The sequence below is a fragment of the Anolis carolinensis genome, chromosome 4 (genome assembly GCF_035594765.1).
Source record: "Anolis carolinensis isolate JA03-04 chromosome 4, rAnoCar3.1.pri, whole genome shotgun sequence".
Taxonomy (NCBI): Eukaryota; Metazoa; Chordata; class Lepidosauria; order Squamata; family Dactyloidae; genus Anolis; species Anolis carolinensis.
The window spans coordinates 200,819,849-200,839,885 of NC_085844.1; the positions used below are offsets into that span (position 1 = coordinate 200,819,849).

At 37.9% G+C, this 20,037-nt stretch overlaps 1 protein-coding gene across 6 annotated transcripts in view; it reads left to right on the forward strand.

Annotated features, from left to right (window-relative positions):
• srgap2 (SLIT-ROBO Rho GTPase activating protein 2) overlaps window positions 1–20,037 on the forward strand; it is a 286,112-nt gene that overhangs the window by 177,349 nt on the left and 88,726 nt on the right. For all 6 annotated transcript variants that reach the window (XM_062978583.1, XM_062978584.1, XM_062978586.1 and 3 more), the window contains one exon: window positions 12,891–12,953. In XM_062978583.1, coding sequence (XP_062834653.1) covers window positions 12,891–12,953 — 63 coding nt within the window. The remainder of the gene's footprint in view (window positions 1–12,890; window positions 12,954–20,037) is intronic.

The window sequence follows — 20,037 nt, forward strand, 5'->3', positions numbered from 1 at the left end:
TCAAGTTTTAAAACTTGATTCATTGAATAGGGTTTTAGTTAGGTAACATTAACGTCTTTTTTAGAATTCCTAAAACTTATTGTTCATTTTTCTGTCTTTAGGAAGATACTCATCATGATACAGTATATCTCGGGCCTCACAATTAATTTAGGGAAATCAGAGATACTACATAAAAATCTAACATGGGAAGAACTTAAGAAGATTCAAAACATCATGGGAGTAAAATTGGGGAATAAGAAGATGAAAGACCTGGGTGTAGATATACCAAAAAATATCAGTAATATTATTTCAATGAACTACAATCATCTATGGAAAAATGTAAGCAAACAAATCATCTCATGGGGAAAGAAATTCTGACATATATCCACAAGGCTAAAAATTTACAAGATGAAGATCTTGCCCAAGTTCTTATTCTTGTTCCAAACCCTCCCGGTGAATATCCCTATCAATTTGTTGAAGAAGTGGGATAACTCTATCAAAAAATGGATAGTGGGAGGAAACAAAAACTTCACTTCACTTTATTTCTTAATTAGTCGCTCTCCACCAGAGTGCTCCGAGCGACTTACAATTTAAATTATCATTCCACAATATAAAAACATTCAACAGTGACTATTTGCTAACTTCCTATATTATAGTAAACAAGAAATGGGTGGATGGGGGGCTCCCTCGTTAGGAATATACTATGAGGCAAGTCAACTAGCAAAGTTACTAAAATTCAAATTGGAAGGGTCAAAAAAATGGGTACAAATAGAAAAGGAAGCAAAAGGGAACGTCAATGGGAGAGAGAATAGAAAGAAAAGACCTAGAGAACATAAAAGCAGGCCCTTGCTTAACAATGTTGTCAATATGGAAAAAATGGTAAATTAAATTACAAATAAATAAAATTGACCCTTTCCCATTAGAAACATTGGAAAATAAGGATAAGACATTCAGGAATATAATTAGGGCTCTGAAGGAAAATAGTATTAAAAGGATTAGGGACCTCCTGGACCCCAATGGAGAAATATTAAAGTGGGATAAAATAAAAGATAAATGTGGTCAAGGGAACTGGATACCATGGTTAGGTTTGTCCAGTAAGGCTCAGGCCATGAAAAGAAGAGAAGCAGGTAAAATCCCACTGGATAGAATAATTGGAAGGAAATTAGAAATAGATAAAGAAATGACTGGGCTATGGTATGACGAACTAATCACCTTAACTTATAACACAAAGACAATGCTTATAGAGAACTGGAAACAGTAAAAAAAACTTTACTGAGAAACTAATCGGGTCTTGGATCGATAATACAGTAGAATCTCACTTATCCAAGCTAAACGGGCCGGCAGAAGCTTGGATAAGCAAATATCTTGAAAAGGAGGGATTAAGGAAAAGCCTATTAAACATCAAATTAGGTTATGATTTTACAAATTAAGCACTAAAACATCATGTTTTACAACAAATTTGACAGAAAAAGCAGTTCAATACGCAGTAATGTTATGTTGTAATTACTGTATTTACGAATTTAGCACCAAAATATCACGATATATTGAAAACATTGACTACAAAAATGGCTTGGATAATCCAGAAACTTGGATAAGCGAGGCTTGGATAAGTGAGACTCTACTGTATTCATAAAATTAATCTTATAAGGATCAAAGAAACAAAAAGGAAAATAATCTCTAAATGGTACAGTACCCCCCTCCAATTAGCACACATAACAGGAAATACCTCGAACAAGTGTTGGCACAAATGTGGGGGAATAGGCTCATTCTCCCACATGTGGTGGGACTGTAGAAAAATTCAGATCTTTTATAGTAAAATAAGAAAAGTAATGGAATAAATAATAGGGAAAGAATTAATATGGGACAAAGCCAGATAAATGTCTCTCACAATAAAGGTAAAGGATGATAACAATAGTTGGACCGAGATCCTAAAATATATTACAGCCGCAATACAAGTCACAATAGCCCAAGGATGGAGGAATGAGACAAAATGGAATGTAGAAACTTGGTGGTCTTATATATCAGAATATATAATTAATGACTTCATTAATCAAAGGAAAAGAAAATATACAAATAGCCTAAAAGAACAAGACTGGTTCAGGAAATGGTCAGTGCTAATTGACAAAATAGACGGAGACGAAAGATACACCACCTTGAACCAGGCGTTCCACACGGTTAAAATGATACAAAAATAATATTTTGAATTGCTGTTCCAGGGGGGAGGGCAGGGTGTGGTGATACATTTCAAAGGATCGTTTAAAATGTCATTTAAGCATTAGTTACTTTTGGTATTATGTATACTGAAATAAGACATGTATTGCAAAAATTTGTTAATTTTTGGGATGTATCAAATTTTAAAAAATGATACAGTATATCAGCATTGCAGAAAAAGCCCATGTATGCTTATTATGCTTGATCATGATACTTGTTTTATCTAGCCATTCCATTATCATTCCCAAGGCACTAGGAAAAATAAAACATATATAACTTTAATAATAACATAATAATAACATTAATAGTAAAGAAGAGAGCAAAACAAATCAAATTGAAAATTAAAAGCCAATACGTAACCACAATTAACATTTTCAATTCTGCTTCTTAAGTATTTCTGGTTAATAAGGGTTAAGGACACAAGAATCCAAATCTGTATCTTCTAGGTTAACCCTTGCCTCATCTGTACTAAACTACTGTGTGTGTATGAGAGAGAGACCACACCCACAGAGTTTTAGACTCAGGTGATGCATCTATACTGTAAAATGAATGGAGTTTGACACCACTTTTACTGCCAAGGCTGAATGCTATAGAATCATGGGAGTTATAGTTTTATAAGGTCTTTAGCCCTCCCCAGTGCCACAGTAAGCTGCTAATACCAGGATTCCACCTGGTAGATGCACCCAGAGAGGTAGTGGTTTCAAGCTAGATGAGGGAAATTCAAAACTTTAGCTACTAATTCTTTTTATAAATTGTTGTTATGTTATTATATTAGAGGGCTTTTCAGAGGCAGCAGCGTGACCACTAGGAACAACAGAACCCTGGGTGTACTCACATCCAGTAGAACTCTTCCTGATTACCTCTGAATGGAAAGATGTTGCTGTGTTCATCATGGGCAACTTAGTGTTTCTGCATAAAGCTACACACAATGTTACCTTACAGTAATTGGTACTCAATATATATACCACCTTTGATTAGTACGATTGCATGTAGCCATTACGGGTGTGGATTGACCAATGAGTTTTTCTTTTTAAACCCATCTATTGCTGATATACCTTGTGATAGTGAATTCCATAAATTAACTGCAATGTGTAAGACGTTCTTTCTTTTTTCTGTCCTCTGTTTCTGAAGTAGACTTTTCTCCTTTTTTTCATTGGATGGTCTCAAGCTTCAGTATTATTGGCGAAGAAACAATGTCTTTCTCCATTTCCCCAAACCATAAATAAATGTTTAAACCCATACCGTTTCTCCTTCCCTTTAAACATGTTTGTACTTTAAAAAAGAAATGCCAAATGCATTGGCCTTTCCTTAGAGTAAAGATAGTGTTGCCCTAATAACTGAGATAGTTATATCTTCAAAGGCTTTGTAAAAGCGGGAGTTTTAGCAGGCATTTCTTGTTTCCTGGTTATGTGACTATTTTAAAAAATGTCTTTTCCTACACATCTATGATCTAGCTCTAGTTTTCAATCTGCCATCCCCAAGTGAAGGTGTGTCATCCCTTTCAATCATTATGGTTTGCTTGATTCTTCATATTTTCAGCTCTCATACAGTGAGTTGAGTCTATACCTTATTCCAAATGAGATTGCAGTGTAGATTTTGAAAACATTACAATCATAGAATCATAGAGTTAGAAGATACCACATGGGCCAACCAGTCCAACCCCCTGCCATGCAATATTTGGCAGTCCTTTTCCTAATAATCCCTAGGATGGGAGCTGCCTTTTCCACAGCTGCTGTACATTGATTTGACATTTTCATTGAGCTTTCCGCCAGAACTCCAAGGTCTCTTTCCTGTTTAGACAGTTTCCTACCAAGCTGTTGGGGGAATTCCAAATGAAACATTACAGATATGCACCCTGTTTGCTTACAGTGAAGTTATCTTATTCTACTTTCATTCCCTTTTGCCTCCTGGCTCCCACCCCCAAATTACTTTTCCATTATTGTATTGTAGGAAAGAGCCAGCTTCTGTTTGAGGCAGCAGGAAGAGGGGTGAGATTCTTACCAGGTTTCATGCAATAAATAATTGTCCCTTTGTCCTGGTCAGCATTTCAGTCAGAGATTTTTTCCTGGCATGGCCAAATTCCTTCTCTGTCATGCTTTAAGTCTGGCAATTATATTTTTAAAGGATATAGTGTAGGGCATTCGGTAGATCAGAGTACCAGTGTTCCAATTCCTTTTACACAGAGTAGTAATCTTGGGTGAGGGTTACAAAACAGTGATTGTTAACTGTGTCTCAGTGTCAAAAATGCTTTGGATTTCCAAAGACCTCTTTCATTTTAAATTATGTAGAATTTCATATTGCTTATTGAACACAATGCCAGTCTCCATAGGGTGCCAGGCCTTAAAGCAGCCAGTCATAATAATTTCAGCAGCCTGTTCAAGGAAACTTCTCAGAATGGATATTGGGAAGAAAGGAAATATCTTTCTAGATTTAATTGCTGTTTTATCAGCTCCACTGTTTTCCAAGACTATGCAGTTGAGCCCTGTCATTGCATAATAGGACAAGTATTAAATGCTGTTGTTTAGTAAATATAAATAGCAATTTCTTGTTCCTTGACACAATTGCTTTGAAAGTGAAAATGATGTCTGAGAACAGTTAACAGCTGTGCCTGGAAAGAAGAAAGGCAAATGTGTTGTCTAACAGTAGCAATACAGTACAATGTGCATGCTTGCCTCTGTGTGTGTCTTAGAGACATACTGCAATTCTTTCTAGAGGATAAACAAACTTGCCAGTTGTTCTAGGTTGCCAAAGTGTCCGACATTTTAAGGCAGAGTGCACACACCAAAGAACAGGCAAATCAAATGAACTACAAATGAATCTGTGCCTGTTCCAGTTCAGTATCTATCCCATGCTGCAGTGGTGCAGTGAGTTAAACTCTTGTGCCATTTGAACCGCTGACCTGAAGATCAGCGAGATGGGGTGAGCTCCCATCTGTCATCCCCAGCTTCCCATGTGGGGACATGAGAGAAGCTTCCCACAGGATGGTAACACATCTGGGTGTCCCCAGGGCAACGTCTCTGTAGACAGCTGATTCTCTCACACCAGAAGCAACTTGCTTGCTTCTAACACAATTTTTTAAAAACCTATCCCATGGAACTCAGGCTCTTTAACCTTTGCTGATAATAACTTAATAATAACAACAATAATAATAATAATAATAATAATAATAATAATAATAATAATAACAACAACTTCATTTTTGTACCCTGCCTCCTCAGGGCCACCACCGAGAAGGCCCTCTCCCTCATCCCTACCAACCTACACATAAGGTTTATTCAGAAATTTTCCTCCTTTGTAAGGCTGTATATGCGAAGGGTGAATGGAACCACATTTCTTCACAGAGATGTGCAATTAATCATCATATTCAGCAATATGGAAACTCTGTATTATCAGCTCCCTAGTTACACTGGAATCTTTTTTATATATGTATCCAGAGAAATGAGCAGAACCTTCTTTGCAGGAATCCATGTTTAATGTGGGGATATTGAGGGTCATTGTACCTGGAATGTCAAGGGTGGGATCAGCAGTTGTAGTTTTCTTTCTCCTCTGGGCATTTAGCCCTTTCTGAAGGTTATGAGATCATGAGTTGGCATTTTATTTTATTTGGTTTTAATCTGTTTAATTGATTGATATGTGTTTTAATTGTTCATGCTTAGATTGTTGATATGTTGTTGAGATGTACAGTAGAGTCTCACTAATCCAAGCCTCGCTTATCCAAGCCTCTGGATAATCCAAGCCATTTTTGTAGGCAATGTTTTCAATATATCATGATATTTTGGTGCTAAATTCATAAGTACAGTAATTACATCATAACATTACTGCGTATTGAACTACCTTTTCTGTCCAATTTGTTGTATAACAGGATGTTTTGGTGCTTAATTTGTAAAATCATAACCTAATTTGATGTTTAATAGGCTTTTCCTTAATCCGTCCTTATTATCCAAGTTATTCGCTTATCCAAGCTTCTGCCGGCCCGTTTAGCTTGGATAAGTGAGACTCTACTGTATTTTAATGTTTGTAAGCTGCCTAGAGTCCCCTCTGGGGTGGAAAATGAAGTAAATAAATGAAGTAAATAAATAAATGAATAAATTTCTAAATAGACTTTTAGCAGGCTTTCTTTCTGGCATGTCTATTAATGATTAATACCTTTTCTCTACCATTTTTAAGAATACTGAAACGCTGAAATCATCTGGGAGTGTATTTTTCATTCATGATTCAATATGTAGTTGTAGACCAACCTATCCTTCATGTTATGAACTCATTTACAGGGCTAAGACCAATATACATAATCTACCTTAATGGGACAGTAAAAGCATGAATGAAAAGATGGTGAAAGGCAACATAAAGTTTGGAGGACAGTGTTTTTTGTTTTTGTGGTAAGTCGAGAGATACTAATTATGTTTTAGATGTTCATTTATTCTGTCCATGGAAACTGTTTTATTAGGCTATTACATGTACCAGAAAAGATGAACCCCTTTCAACTAATATAAGTGTATTTTAAAACATCTTTTCACTTTGGGACTTTATACATGTTTAGGTATGCAGGTTTTTAATTTGTTGTAGGCTCCTTGAGTCCGAAACCGGGAAAAAGGTGAGATATAGCAGCAACAACAGCAACAAAATGAGAATGGGAAATAGAATGTATACCCTCCTACAGCCTAATTTATCAGTCCCCTACGTTTGTGTGATGTTCCTTTATTTGTTTTACATTCATTCTAATAATACCAGCTGAAACTTAAGCTGGTCCAAAGAGCTGCAGCCAGGTTGTTCACTGGGCCTGGCTACAGGGAGCAGACACCCCCCCCCCTCCCCACTGTAGCAGCACCACTGGCTGCCAGTCTGTTTTAGGACACAGTTCAAAGTGCTGGTTATGACCTTTAAAGCCTTAGAAGGTTCAGGCCCATGCTATTTGGCTGACCTCATCCCCTTTTACGAACCTGCCAGGCCCTGAGATCCTTGGGAGAAGCCCTTCTCTCAGTCCCACCTCCATCTCAAGCTCGGTTGGTGAAAACTAGAGAGCGGGCCTTCTCGGTGGCTGCCCCTTAACTGTGGAATTCCCTGTCCAGGGAAGCCAGAATAGCCCCTTCCCTGCTGTCCTTTCAGCGGCATGCTAAAATCTTTTTAGTCAAACAGGCAGTTAAATAAGAAGGTTTTTAAAATCATGTCAGGGGCTGCTGTGATTTTATATGCTTTTACGGATATAACCTAATTTGTTTTAATATTAATTATGTTTAATACTGTTTTAATATTTGTATATTTGTATATTTTACGTTTTATTGTAATGCTTTTAATTGTGAGTCGCTTTCAGTCTCCATATGGAGAGAAAAAGTGGGATATAAATAAACATAATAAATAATAATACTAAATTAAGTAAATTTAAAAATCGACGTTGTTGTGTGTTTTCCAGGCTGTATGACCATGTTTCAGAATATATATACACACACACACACACACACACACACACACACACACACACATACACATACATACATACACACAAACACACTAGCTGTGCCCGGCCACGCGTTGCTGTGGTGAAGTCTGGTAGTATGGGAAATAAAGTATTGAGGAATTGGTGGTAGTTAAGGTAAAGGGTAAACGATTCCCCCCGATATTAAGTCCAGTCGTGTCTGACTCTGGGGGTTGGGGCTCATCTCCATTTCTAAGCCGAAGAGCCAGCGTTGTCCGTAGACTCCTCCAAGGTCATGTGGGATGACTGCATGGAGTGGCGTTACCTTCCCGCCGGAGCAGTACCTATTGATGCACTCACATTGGCATGTTTTCGAACTTCTGGCTTGGCAGAAGCTGGGACAACAGTGGGGGCTCTCTCCGCTCCCCCAATTCAAACCTGTGGCCTTTCGGTCCAGAAGTTCAGCAGGTCAGCGCTTTAACACGCTGCGCCATTAGGGAATATTATTTCTTAAAGGTTGTGAATATACAATATTTCTGATTGTTTTTTTTTTTGTCTGTTGGAGGCAAGTATGAATGCTGAAATTAGGAAAAATTATTAGGATGTAATGGCCTTGCAGCTTTAAAGCCTGGCTGTTTCCTCCCCGAGTGAATTTTTTGTGGGGAGGTGTTAGCTGGCCCTGATTGTTTCCTGTCTGGAATTCCCTTGTTTTCAGAGTGGTGTTCTTTGCGATATTTTATGTGCTTCTACTGTCTGTGGCCCTGAGAAAACAGAGGATTTGCCAGACTTTGATGATGGGAATATTTTGTTGGGAGGTGTTAGCTGGCCCTGATTGTTTCCTGTGTGGAATTCCCCTGTTTTCAGAGTGTTGTTCTTTATTTAGTGTTCTGATTTTAGAGATTGTATTGTTCTGTTTTATTATACCACATTAATTTTTATATATTCTGATTTTAGTGTTTTTGAATACTTGGAACCAGATTGTATTCATTTTCACGGTTGACTGCAACACAATAATAATAATAATAATAATAGTAATAATGACTTTGGTAATACACAGTGCTTCACTCCCTTCTCAGCTTCCTTTCTGGAAGAATCCTTTCTTGGGAGGTGTTAGCTGGCCCTGATTGTTTCCTTTGTGGAATTTCCAATTTTCCTGCTTTCAGACTGTTGGTCTTTATTTACTGTCCTGGTTTTAGAGATTATATTGTTCTGCATTATTCTATCCCAGTAATTATTTCATATTAAAGTAGAATCTCACTTATCCAACATTCGCTTATACAATGTTCTGGATTATCCAACGCAGTCTGCCTTTTCATAAGCAATGTTTTTGTAGTCCGTGTTTTAAATTCATTGTGATATTTTAGTGGTAAATTTGTAAATCCAGTACAGTAGAGTCTCACTTATCCAACATAAACGGGCTGGCAGAATGTTGGATAAGCGAATATGTTGGATAATAAGGAGGCATTAAGGAAAAGCCTATTAAACATCAAATTAGGTTATGATTTTACAAACGAAGCACCAAAACATCATGTTAGACAACAAATTTGGTAGAAAAAGTAGTTCAATACGCAGTAATGCTATGTAGTAATTACTGTATTTATGAATTTAGCACCAAAATATCACAATATATTGAAAACATTGACTCCAAAAATGCATTGGATAATCCAGAACATTGGATAAGCGAGTGTTGGATAAATGAGACTCTACTGTAATTACAACATAGCATTACTGAGCATTGAACTACTTTTTCTGTCAAATTTGTTGTATAATATGATGTTTTGATGCTTAATTTGTATAACGATTACCTAATTTGATGTTTAATTGGCTTTTCCTAAATCCCTTCTTATTATCCAACATGTTCACTTATCCTGCCGGCCTGTTTATGTTGGATAAGTGAGACTCTACTGCATATTGATAATCTTATATTATCTGTTTAGAACTGGATTATAAGAGGCCCCTTCTTCACAGCTGTATAAAATGCACACTGAAGTGGATTATATGGTAGTGGACTCAAGATAATCCAGTGCAAAGCAGATAATATAAGATTATAAATGGGTTATATAGCTGTGTGGAAGGGCCTTGAGTCTACACTGCCATATAATCCAGTGCAAATTAGATAATCTGTGGAAGAAGCGTAAGTGAGGCCTAAATCTGCCTGTCCCCTAACTGAACCCTGGCTGTCCCTTGGCTGAATTAGTTGCTAGGAAACCAAGTGGGCAGAGATTAGCCCTCTAAACTGGCAGCAATTGGATAAAAACAATTATTGCTCTCCCTCTAATTAGGACTTTATTTTTCTTTTCTTTTTGTTGTATCTTCCTGGAGCCGTGGATGATGGGTTGTGTTGTCAAATTTCGAGGTTGGGGGGCCTGTAGTTTTGTTGTTTTGTGGGTTGCCGTGATGCCATCACTCATTTATATATATAGATATATCCTCACAACTTCTGAAGATGCCTGCCATAGATATGGGCAAAATGTCTGGAGAGAATACTTCTGGAACATGGTCATACAGCCCGGAAAACACACAACAACCCTGTGATTCCAGCCATGAAAGTCTTCGACAACACAATTTAAAAATCATATTGCCTTCAGTTTTAAGTGGACAGTTTAGAAATCTGGGTGTTGCTTACTATGAAGTATTAGTTCGGCTACATATTATTATTTTTTGCTGTTAAAAATAGTTTTGACAGTATTGTCAACTGATGATAATCTCGTCGCTGTGTCCTGAGAGGCATGCTGAGACTTGACTGTGTATGGATATAAAGTACATTGGGTGGGGTTTCTTTTGTGTTCTATTTTGGCAGTGGGATGGGATTCTATAATAAGATTGAGCAGGTCTTATAAACACAGTCTGTGCATGTTGTGACAAAGCAAAACTTTGCTTTCTGAAATATGGTGATCATATTAAGCAGATTTTGTAACTAATATTCCTGATTACCTGGTGGTCTGAAAAAAAAGCCACAATTTATGACAGAGGATATATAAAACTAGTTTACATAAATAGTTTATATAAAATAAATAGAAAATGTGATCACTACCCCTCCCTACTCCTATAAAGAAATTCCTTCCACCCGCTCTCTGGCATACTTAAAGCCAATAGTGTGTAATAGTTCCATGAAGAGCAGGTTTGGAGAATCTAATATAAAGACTTCTGGTAGACCTCAGTCAAATTTCATAGTGACTTTGCTGATTTTGTAAAACCCAGCCTCAAGAGTTCCTGTATTTAATTTGGATTATTTCAATCTAGTTTTAGGCCTGGTTATGGGATAGGGGCTGGTTTGATTGCCTTGGTGAGTGGTATTTGCTATGAGGGTATTGGCCATGAGGGTGTTGGCCATGACTGTTGGTTTTGCTGATCTCTCAGCAGCTTTCACTACTATCAACCTTTTGCATCTTGGGATGGGACTTTGGGGTACTGTGTTACAATGGAGCCATTCTTTCCTCAAGGTTTGAGCTTAGAGGGTAAGGCTGGGGGATTCCTGTTCAGTTTGTTAACTGCTGATCTGTGGAGTCCTTTATGGTTTGGGGTGAATGCTACCAGTTTGTGATGGCACCCAACTCTTACATCGAATTCCAAGGAAGATGTTTCAGTTCTAAACTGGTGCTTGTCACTAGTAATAAATTGGATAACAATAAACAAATGGAATCTTAATCCAAACAAGACAGTGGTCTTCCTGGTCGGTCAAAAGGCAGGTCATCGTAGAGAAATTCATCCTGTGCTGAATGACACTGTACTTCCTCTGAAGATCCAGGTTCACAGCATAAGGTTCCTTCTGGATATGACTTTCAATTCAGTCTGTTCCTAGATATGTCACACCTAACCTTGGTGAAACAAGCTAAATTGCACCCTATATAACATGTTTTGTGTGAGGATGCCTTTGAAGAGTGTTTAGAAACTTCCGCTGATAACAGACAGAGTTGTCTCTAGGGAGCACACGGCTTCCTTTTTTGCAATAGCTCCACTAACTTCTGGTCTGTTTTTGTGTACAATTCATGATATTGGTTATGAGCTATAAACCCTATTTTATTTAGTCTCTCCCTAGCTGAGACTGTCTGGGCCCTGAGATCCCCAAAGATGCCATTCACTAAGTTCTACCACTTTTGTGGACACATCTGGTTGGATTGTGAGACACTGTCTTATTTGTGGTGTCCTCAATTTTATAACTCCTTTCCTACAGCGGGTAGAATGGTTACCTTTTGGCTATCCTTCCATCAAGATAAATATTTTTTATTCTGACAGTCTTTCAACATATGAATGTTTTTAACACACTGCTGTACAGTCACCACAATAACTCAACCCATTTTTAGCTCTGACCAACTCCTCGTGGTATGCAAACCCACACATGTTTCAACAAGGGTATGTGAGGCTCAATAAGAAGAAAACATACTATCTCACACCATGACCCAGATTATGCATGTGGAGATTATGATAATAATAACAACAACAACAACAACAAAAACAACAACACTTTATTTGCATCCCGCCACCATCTCCCCTAAGGTACTTGGAATTGGCTGTACATTTCCTCTGATATTAGCTGTGATCAGTGATTTCAGGGCACTCCATTTCCTCAATTCCCTCTATCCAAAACAAATAATATGGTACTTGAAGCAGACCTTGGAAAGTGTATCTTTTTGACTGTTGGCCATGCTGACTAAGGGATTCTGAGATGAGGAGGAGTAATAATGACATTTCCAAACTGTTAGCATATAATATGTTTTACATTCTTGTGTTCTTTTGGACATATTGTTGACCAAAGCCTGCATCAAACTAGCATGGGGTGACCGGATTCGTACTATCCAAGTTTTGCTGTCTGCTAAAACGTCTTTTTAGCATCACTGAGATACAAGCTTTTCCTTTGAGACAAGATCTGAAGTCTGATTATTGTAAAGGTTATCATGTTTCCTGTGCTACCCTGTTCCCATCATTCCATTCTTTTGACTTCTTCTTTTTAAACATTATTTTGACCTAGTGTTCAGAAAACAGCTGTGGAATCAAGTATAACTATGAACTGCCTTTGATAGTGACTAGAATTTCCTCTTCACAGCTGAATGCTTACTTTGACCAGACACTGTAAGCATTTGGCTGGCTTTAGGTTCAGCTTATTTCATTTTATTAAAACTGTTTGTTTAATTTGAGTGTAATTGGAACTCAGTGTTTATAAGATTTGGTAGTTTGAATAATGGTCATTTATGTGGTATTTGTGAGTATTTCATCATGCCTACATGAACTATTCAATGTTTTGTTTTCTTTCAATTGACCTTTTTTTGTATGTGCTTCTTTTGTGTTACAGAGCAAAGAAGTTGGGCAGCAGCTCCAGGAAGATTTGATGAAGGTCTTGAATGAGCTCTACACGGTAAATCATAATGCCTTCTTGGCCCTTTTTCAGAAAAGAAAAAAAAATGTTTGACTTTCCCTTGCTTGCTGCAGTTGCAACAACCAAGGAATGGATGTGATGAATGGCTAGTCTGTGCTGAAACAGTGTGTGTTTACTAGACAGTTACAGACTGTATATTTCATTTTTGCTCACTTTCTAGTCTCTGAATGCATCTCTATTGACTTTCCTCCTGTCATCTGATTACTTCCATGTCAGCTATGAAGAGTTATGTATTTCAGGATGCGTCATTGGGATTGTGCATTCTGCAATAACTGCATGACTGAGATCAGCTTTGACTGCAAGCAGATTGTTCACAATTAATTCTGTTCATTCAACATATGGAAATATGCTACACATAATATTTGTCATATAATAAATTTATCTCTCAACTATGATTTATAGTAGATGCTTGTATATCACTTTTTCAGTTTTAGAATTTGTGAGTAGCACAATGAGTTTATAATTCTAAATATACTGAAGTATAGGTATTATTAAAACCCAACATGTAGCATTAGCTAAAGCCAGCTTGTACCTAGTTCCTAGGGTGAAATGCTAAAGAGTCTAATGAGATGCAAATCAGTTTCTGAAACTGACTTCGAATGTGATATGCATATGTATACAGTCATATGTATAGTTCTTTTGGGGGAGTAGACTCAAGATAATATCCTGTTCCTGAAATAATCTATTTTGGCGTTTATATTTCTCAAATTTGTAATTTGTAAGATTTTATTTATTTACTTAATTCATAAAAAAATGAACAGCTTTCAACCTAGATCTGTCATCCACCTATTTATAGTTTTAAACAGAGCCCAAAATGCCACCGCTTCCTTACCACTTTTGATAGTTGAACTACTAATTTAAAGAATTCTTATATGCTATCTGTTTGACTCCAAGAACCATATTATGAGGTGTGATTTGCCTAAGGTCGCTTGGTGGTTTTCTATGGCTATAAAGGAATTGGGACCCTGGCCTCTAGAGTTCCAAAACTCGTACTACTACACCATACTTCCTAATTGTATAAAAACCTACACATAAAACATAATTTGTCTTAATATATTATGTTTCTGGATTCCATGTAGTTTGTGTATTCTTGTAATTCTTCCTAAATATCCCTCTGTCTTTGCTAAATCTTTAAAAAGGCTGGTGATTTCATGCTCTGTTTTCAGAGTTACCAGGATTAGGAATTAGTCTAAATTAGAAGTAAAGAAAGAACGTGCAAAGTCTCACTTTTCTTCTCTCTTCTCATACATAAGATGAACTTGTATGTCCATATTGCTTTGTGTAAGAGTTTATTTTCTAATTAAGCTGGAGAACTCTGTTCATGCTCAGGAGACCCATTTTTTCTATTCTGCTTCAGCAGGAATGTCACCTGTCAGACAGAAATTGTCTTGAGATTTCTGAGGACCTAGGTTTTAATGTAAAGTCTGTTAGTCTTCTAGACTCTTGTGTCTCTTGACAGAATAAATGAACGTCAAGGTGATTTAAATCACTCAGAGAAACTCTGATTTCAATAATCAATTCAAATATAGTTTCTTGTGATTCTTCTTCTGTATGTTTTGAACAGTAACACAACTCTGCTAAAATTCGTTACTGTACCAATCATTAGAGCAATATACGTCAACTAGCATATTTTGTATAATTTTTAAAATTGTGTTCTTTTATACATTTAGTACCTATTATACACATTGCCTGCTTCAATTTTTAGGCATTTAAGTACATTAGGAATAATATATAAATGTCTCATATGAACAGTCCAGGATATGTTTCACGACTTTGTGTTGATACACAGAACTGTAAGTAATAGCAAATCCTATTGAGCAATGACTTTTGGTGGAAGCATACCATAGATTCACACCAGAAGACCTAGCAAAAATAGAGAACATATTTTGTCAGATGTGGGTAAATGAATCTGCAGGTGTCAGTCCTGAAGATATGGGGGTCACACAGTACTGGGTCAAAAAGCATCAGCCATATTATCAAGAATTCACCTGGACAAAAATATGTGTCATGCATGCTGTCATCTTTCAGCATGTGGCCAGTTATGTGTGTATGCCTTGCCCAGTCCCTTTCTCAGGTGGCTATTGAGACCAATTGGTGAATTTAGAGCTTGGGACAAAACAGGATCTTCTGGCTCAGTGCTCTTATTCATAATTCACACATTTGTCTAATATACCAACCAACTTTTGTTTATGTTTATTATGTTTGTGTCAGTTCTGGTAAAAGTGGTGGGCTCTGCCATTCTGCAGAAAGTTTGTAGGAAGGAAAGAAATAGTTGTAGCTGATGGACACAAATGTAGTACCAGTTCCTGGCACATGGGCGGAAGAGTTGCCAGATTTCACCCACCACATCAAGTAGCCTGCAAAACATTATTCCATATTGCCTAAGATCAAATTTGAGAAGGAGGAAGAAGAAATGTGCTCATTAGGTTCCTGTGTAGTTTGGGGACATTTCTTTTTTGCACATCTGAATGGGATACATTTGGTGCTGATTAAATCTGTCTGCTTAGCAACTGTGACAAAATTGCTTCTATTTTAGAAATGTAACCTGGCAAGTATTTTCTTTGAGGCTGCTGCTCAAAATGCCAGACTACTTTTGGATTTTGCTTGGTCGACAAGGATTGCTGCAGCGCCAGGAGTCTTTTCCCTCCACCTCCTGTAAAAAATGGTGCCTGTAGAGTGCTCTTGAACCTAGCCGAGAGCAAGGGTTATTAATCATGTATCACAAAGTACAGGCTGATTTTTCTGATCTGCTCTGAATCAGCAAATCACACTGGGATAGAGGTTATACCTTACTGCAGCCAAATGTTTGGAATTGGGTTTTCAAAGATGCAGACTCCAGAGCCTTTAGCACTTGGTGTGGTTGAATGGAATTTTTAGTACTTTGCTGAATTCCAACTGCAGATGTTTGGCATTTTGAACAGTGGGCTGGGGTGGCGACAGAGCAGCGGGGCTCTGCAGGAGACTGGAGGGTGTGTCCTGCTTGTGGTTTGTTACTTGGCTTCCTGGGAAATGGGAATAGTTAGGATTACTCAATCCATAAGCATGTTTCTGTAGGAAAATGTGTTTACACTGTAGCAAAGCTGTTGGGTCATTGTAATTGCTAAGCAAAAGCATGGCATTGATTGCAAAGGCTAAAGGAGGAACAAGTGTTGTTTTCAAACATACATGAATGGTGCCTGTGTATCTTGTTTGCCCACTGTGCCATTTTGTATTATTTTCTGTGGAACTGAAAATAGCAACTTTTTGAGCAGAATTAAGCTGAAAATAAAATAAAATTATATAGTCAGATAATAGTCTCTATGAGTCTCCTGATGGAGAGAAAAATCGTGGTATAGATGAACAAAATAAACATCATAATACAGTGTTCCCGCACTTATCGCGGGTGTTACATTCCAGGAGCACCCGCGATAAGTGAAAATCCGCAAAGTAGGAACACTATTTTAATTTTAATATTTATACATGATATTGAAGCCTTTCCTACCAGCACCGGCGGACCCTTTGCTCCGTGCCACCATGTTGCTCTGGCTGCCTCTACTCCTGCAGCCAGGGAAGAAGGAAGGCCACTCCACCCGGTAAGCGAGAGAGCAAGGGAGGGTGGGTGAGAGAATTAGGACAGGCGGCAGCGGAGGCAGGAGCCTGGAAGAGGCGGCCAGGCTCCTGTTTCTGCCGTTGCTCCAGCCGGCCACGCCGGGAAACATGGAGGGCTCGGAAGATTGGGTGGGACTCGTGGAGGACTCCACCCCCTCTTCTGAGTCCTCCACGTTTCCCGGCGTGGCCGGCTGGAGCGGCAGAAGAAACAGGAGCATGGTCGCCTCTTCCAAGCTCCTGCTGCTGCTGCCACCCATCCTCACCCTCTCATCCATCCTCGCTCACTCGCTTACTGGGTGGAGCAGCCTTCCTTCTTCCCTAGCTGCAGGAGCAGAGGCAGCCAGAGAAACATGGCAGACACGAAGCAAGGGGGCAGAAATGGGGTAAATAAATAAATAAATAAATTTCCTGCAAAACAGGGAGTTCGTGATAAGCGAACCGCAAAGTAGCAGGGAAACACTGTAATAATCCTCAAAGAATCCTAAACCAAAGTGACACACCTCCATTTATGAAAAGTGGGTTTAAGTTTCTTGCTGGAATAGTGCCCCATTTTATTTTACCTTCTCGTGAAATAAATCCTACAATTTCATTAATCTACAGCTCACTAAATTGGCACTTTAAATAAATTAGGTACTAATAAAATACCTTACTTTGGATAAGATAATCTTTTCATGGGCAAATCATTTCAGAATGTGTGTGTGTGTATTATAATCATCTTAAAACATTGCTTTGTGCTGGATTATATACGTATTGTAGATTTTGTATGTGAATTAAATATGTATGGTGAATATGTGTGCCTTTTCTGTATATATACAGTAGCATATTACAGTTTCCTTTGAAATCCCCTCAAGTTTCAGAGCAATTTGTAATACGAGGATTATGGGGCTCATTTTCCAAAGAACATGAAAATAATTCATTTTACTAATGTTGCTCATTTAATTTGCTCCTGGCCAATATCTAAATGCCAGGTGTTGACAAACCTTATATACAAATGTAATGAAATTCTATTCCATTTTATGAAAATACTGGTGTGAGGTCTTCTGCTTGCTTTGTTTGCATCATTTGGCATCTGTCTTATGTTATTTTCATTCCAAATTCAATCTTCTCATAATTGTAATTGCTCTGCCACCCAAATCATATTAATATATGTTAAAAATGGATGCTTTAGTCAAAAGTTTTCAAGCAAATTCTAGTGTATGACTTCTTTATTGCCAATAGAAATCTATATAATGGAGACTTTGTATCTTATTGTAATGTGATTAGATTGGCAGTTCTTAGAATTAATTTAGCTTGCAATGTTTTGTTGAAACCATTGCAGTGCTTCATAGTGATTGTTGAACCCAGTTTAGTTGTTTGTGGCTGTTGAGTGATGAAATATATTGGTCTTCTTTTGAAAGTGAGAAAAAGATTTGTGATCTGAGGTATATGAGATGGTATGCTTTTACCCATAATGTAGGAAATACCTGTACACATGCTTTTCCATGACAATCGACATAGCTTTAATGTGTTGTCGAAGGCTTTCATGATCGGAATCACTGGGTTGTTGTGCATTTTCCAGGCTGTATGGCCATGTTCCAGAAGCATTCTCTTCTGACGTTTCACCCACAACTATGGCAGGCATCCTCAGAGGTTGTGAGGTATATGAAGCACACACACTAGGGATCCTGCCACAACTGTGACTTTAATCATATTCAGATGATTTTGCTTTCTCCATTCTTTTCTCCTCAGTCAATCCAGCCATTTTTGCCACAGCTGTTGATGTATATGCATATGCTACAGGAAGCCACTCTAGAGTTCTCATCCCACAGAGTACATGCCTTTTTCTTTTTGCATTCCAGCCTCTTTCACAATGAAAAGAGTGCTGGTGGGAGGTGAAGGGAGGAATGAGAAGATGATAGAAGTGCCACTGGTATAAATAATCTCAGTAGGCTTTGACCTTCAGAGGATAATGCCTCAGCCATTTGAAGACCAATACTAATCTTGTTATGGTTTGTGTGCATCTTATTTATTTATTTATTGCTTATTTAATTTATATATTGCCTTTTGCTCAGCATGGGACCCAAGGCAGTTTACAACATAGTGCATCTTACAGCAGTTTGTTTATGTCACTTCCCTTTAAAATTTTGATCTTTAAAATCATTGCTGAAATCTAGTTGTCTAGCTATGAAAGAATAATGTGCCCTGGTTACATAGCATCCTTACTCAGCTGTTACAGTTTTGGAAATTAGACCTGATCCAAAAGTGAAATTAAGCAATTGGGCAGAACATGGAAGCGAAGAGTCTTGGGCTTCATGTGCTCCTGGTTCAATCGTGACTCGTGGATACTGTGTCAGTAGAGAAGTAAAATCTCTCCAGGTTTTAATCCAAGCTTCAAAAGTACTGCATGGCTTGAAAATGGGTTCAGCACATTAAGTAGCTCTGGAAAGCTAGAGTAGGTTCACTATACCTTGACATGAGAAGCACCAGCTCCCACTGCTTTGGATAAAAGTGTGGTTTTAACTCATGGAAAGTCTTATAGTTCTGCATACTTTCTAGTTCTATCAGTTCTAGATTGAGTGAAAATTATAAATGTTCATATCTTGCTAATGGTAATAATGTCTTTTTAAATTACATTCATCCCAGGTGGGATTTCGGTATGATTGTGTGCAATTTCAGACAGATGCACAGTGCTTTCTCTCTCAAATGGGCAACCACAGATTGCAATCCTGTACACATAGAAGAATAGGGTAGAGGATTTAAGCTTTCACCCATCTTATTTTGGAAATGGAAAGCTTGGTGCAGCTTCAAGCCTGCAAGACACAAATGGACCAATGGAGGAAATGAGTAAAGGGGGAGACTGTCCTTGCCCTTCTTCTGTCACTGACATCTTGTATAATCCCATATAATAAACATGTCAGACCCACCTTTTTATACTGAGGGGACTCTAGGAAGGTGGAACTGTGCAGCTTTCAATGTTAATTTGAGTTCGGATTAAACTGGGTGAGTGTGGCATTAGCAAAGTGAAACTGGGGCAGTATACGACACACAAATACTGCCACAACTGTGACCAGGCAAATATGTCCAATGCCATTTAAAAGTGGGTTCTTATTTATTTCCACTGCCAAATCCTTGAAATGGTGTGGGTGAAGGAAACAAGCAACTCTCTGTCCTGCTGACAACCATTATTCTAAATTACTCCTTTTAATTTATGAATACATGATAGCTCCAAGTTGACATGTAAATTATTTAGATGCTTTCACTTTAATACTGACTAGGCTTACATTTTAAACTGCAGCTTCTTCCTGTAACCAAGAAGCATTGCTTAATCGTTTACATAGGGAGGAGGGAGAGCCTATATCCCACTTAACAAAAATTATAGTCAAGTTCATACTGAGGTGAAACAAGACTCGGTGGCTTTGTGCCTGAAAACTGAAAACACTTGAGACGGGAGTTTGGCTTGTGTCAAAATTTCAAGGCTGGAACAGAATCTCTGGTC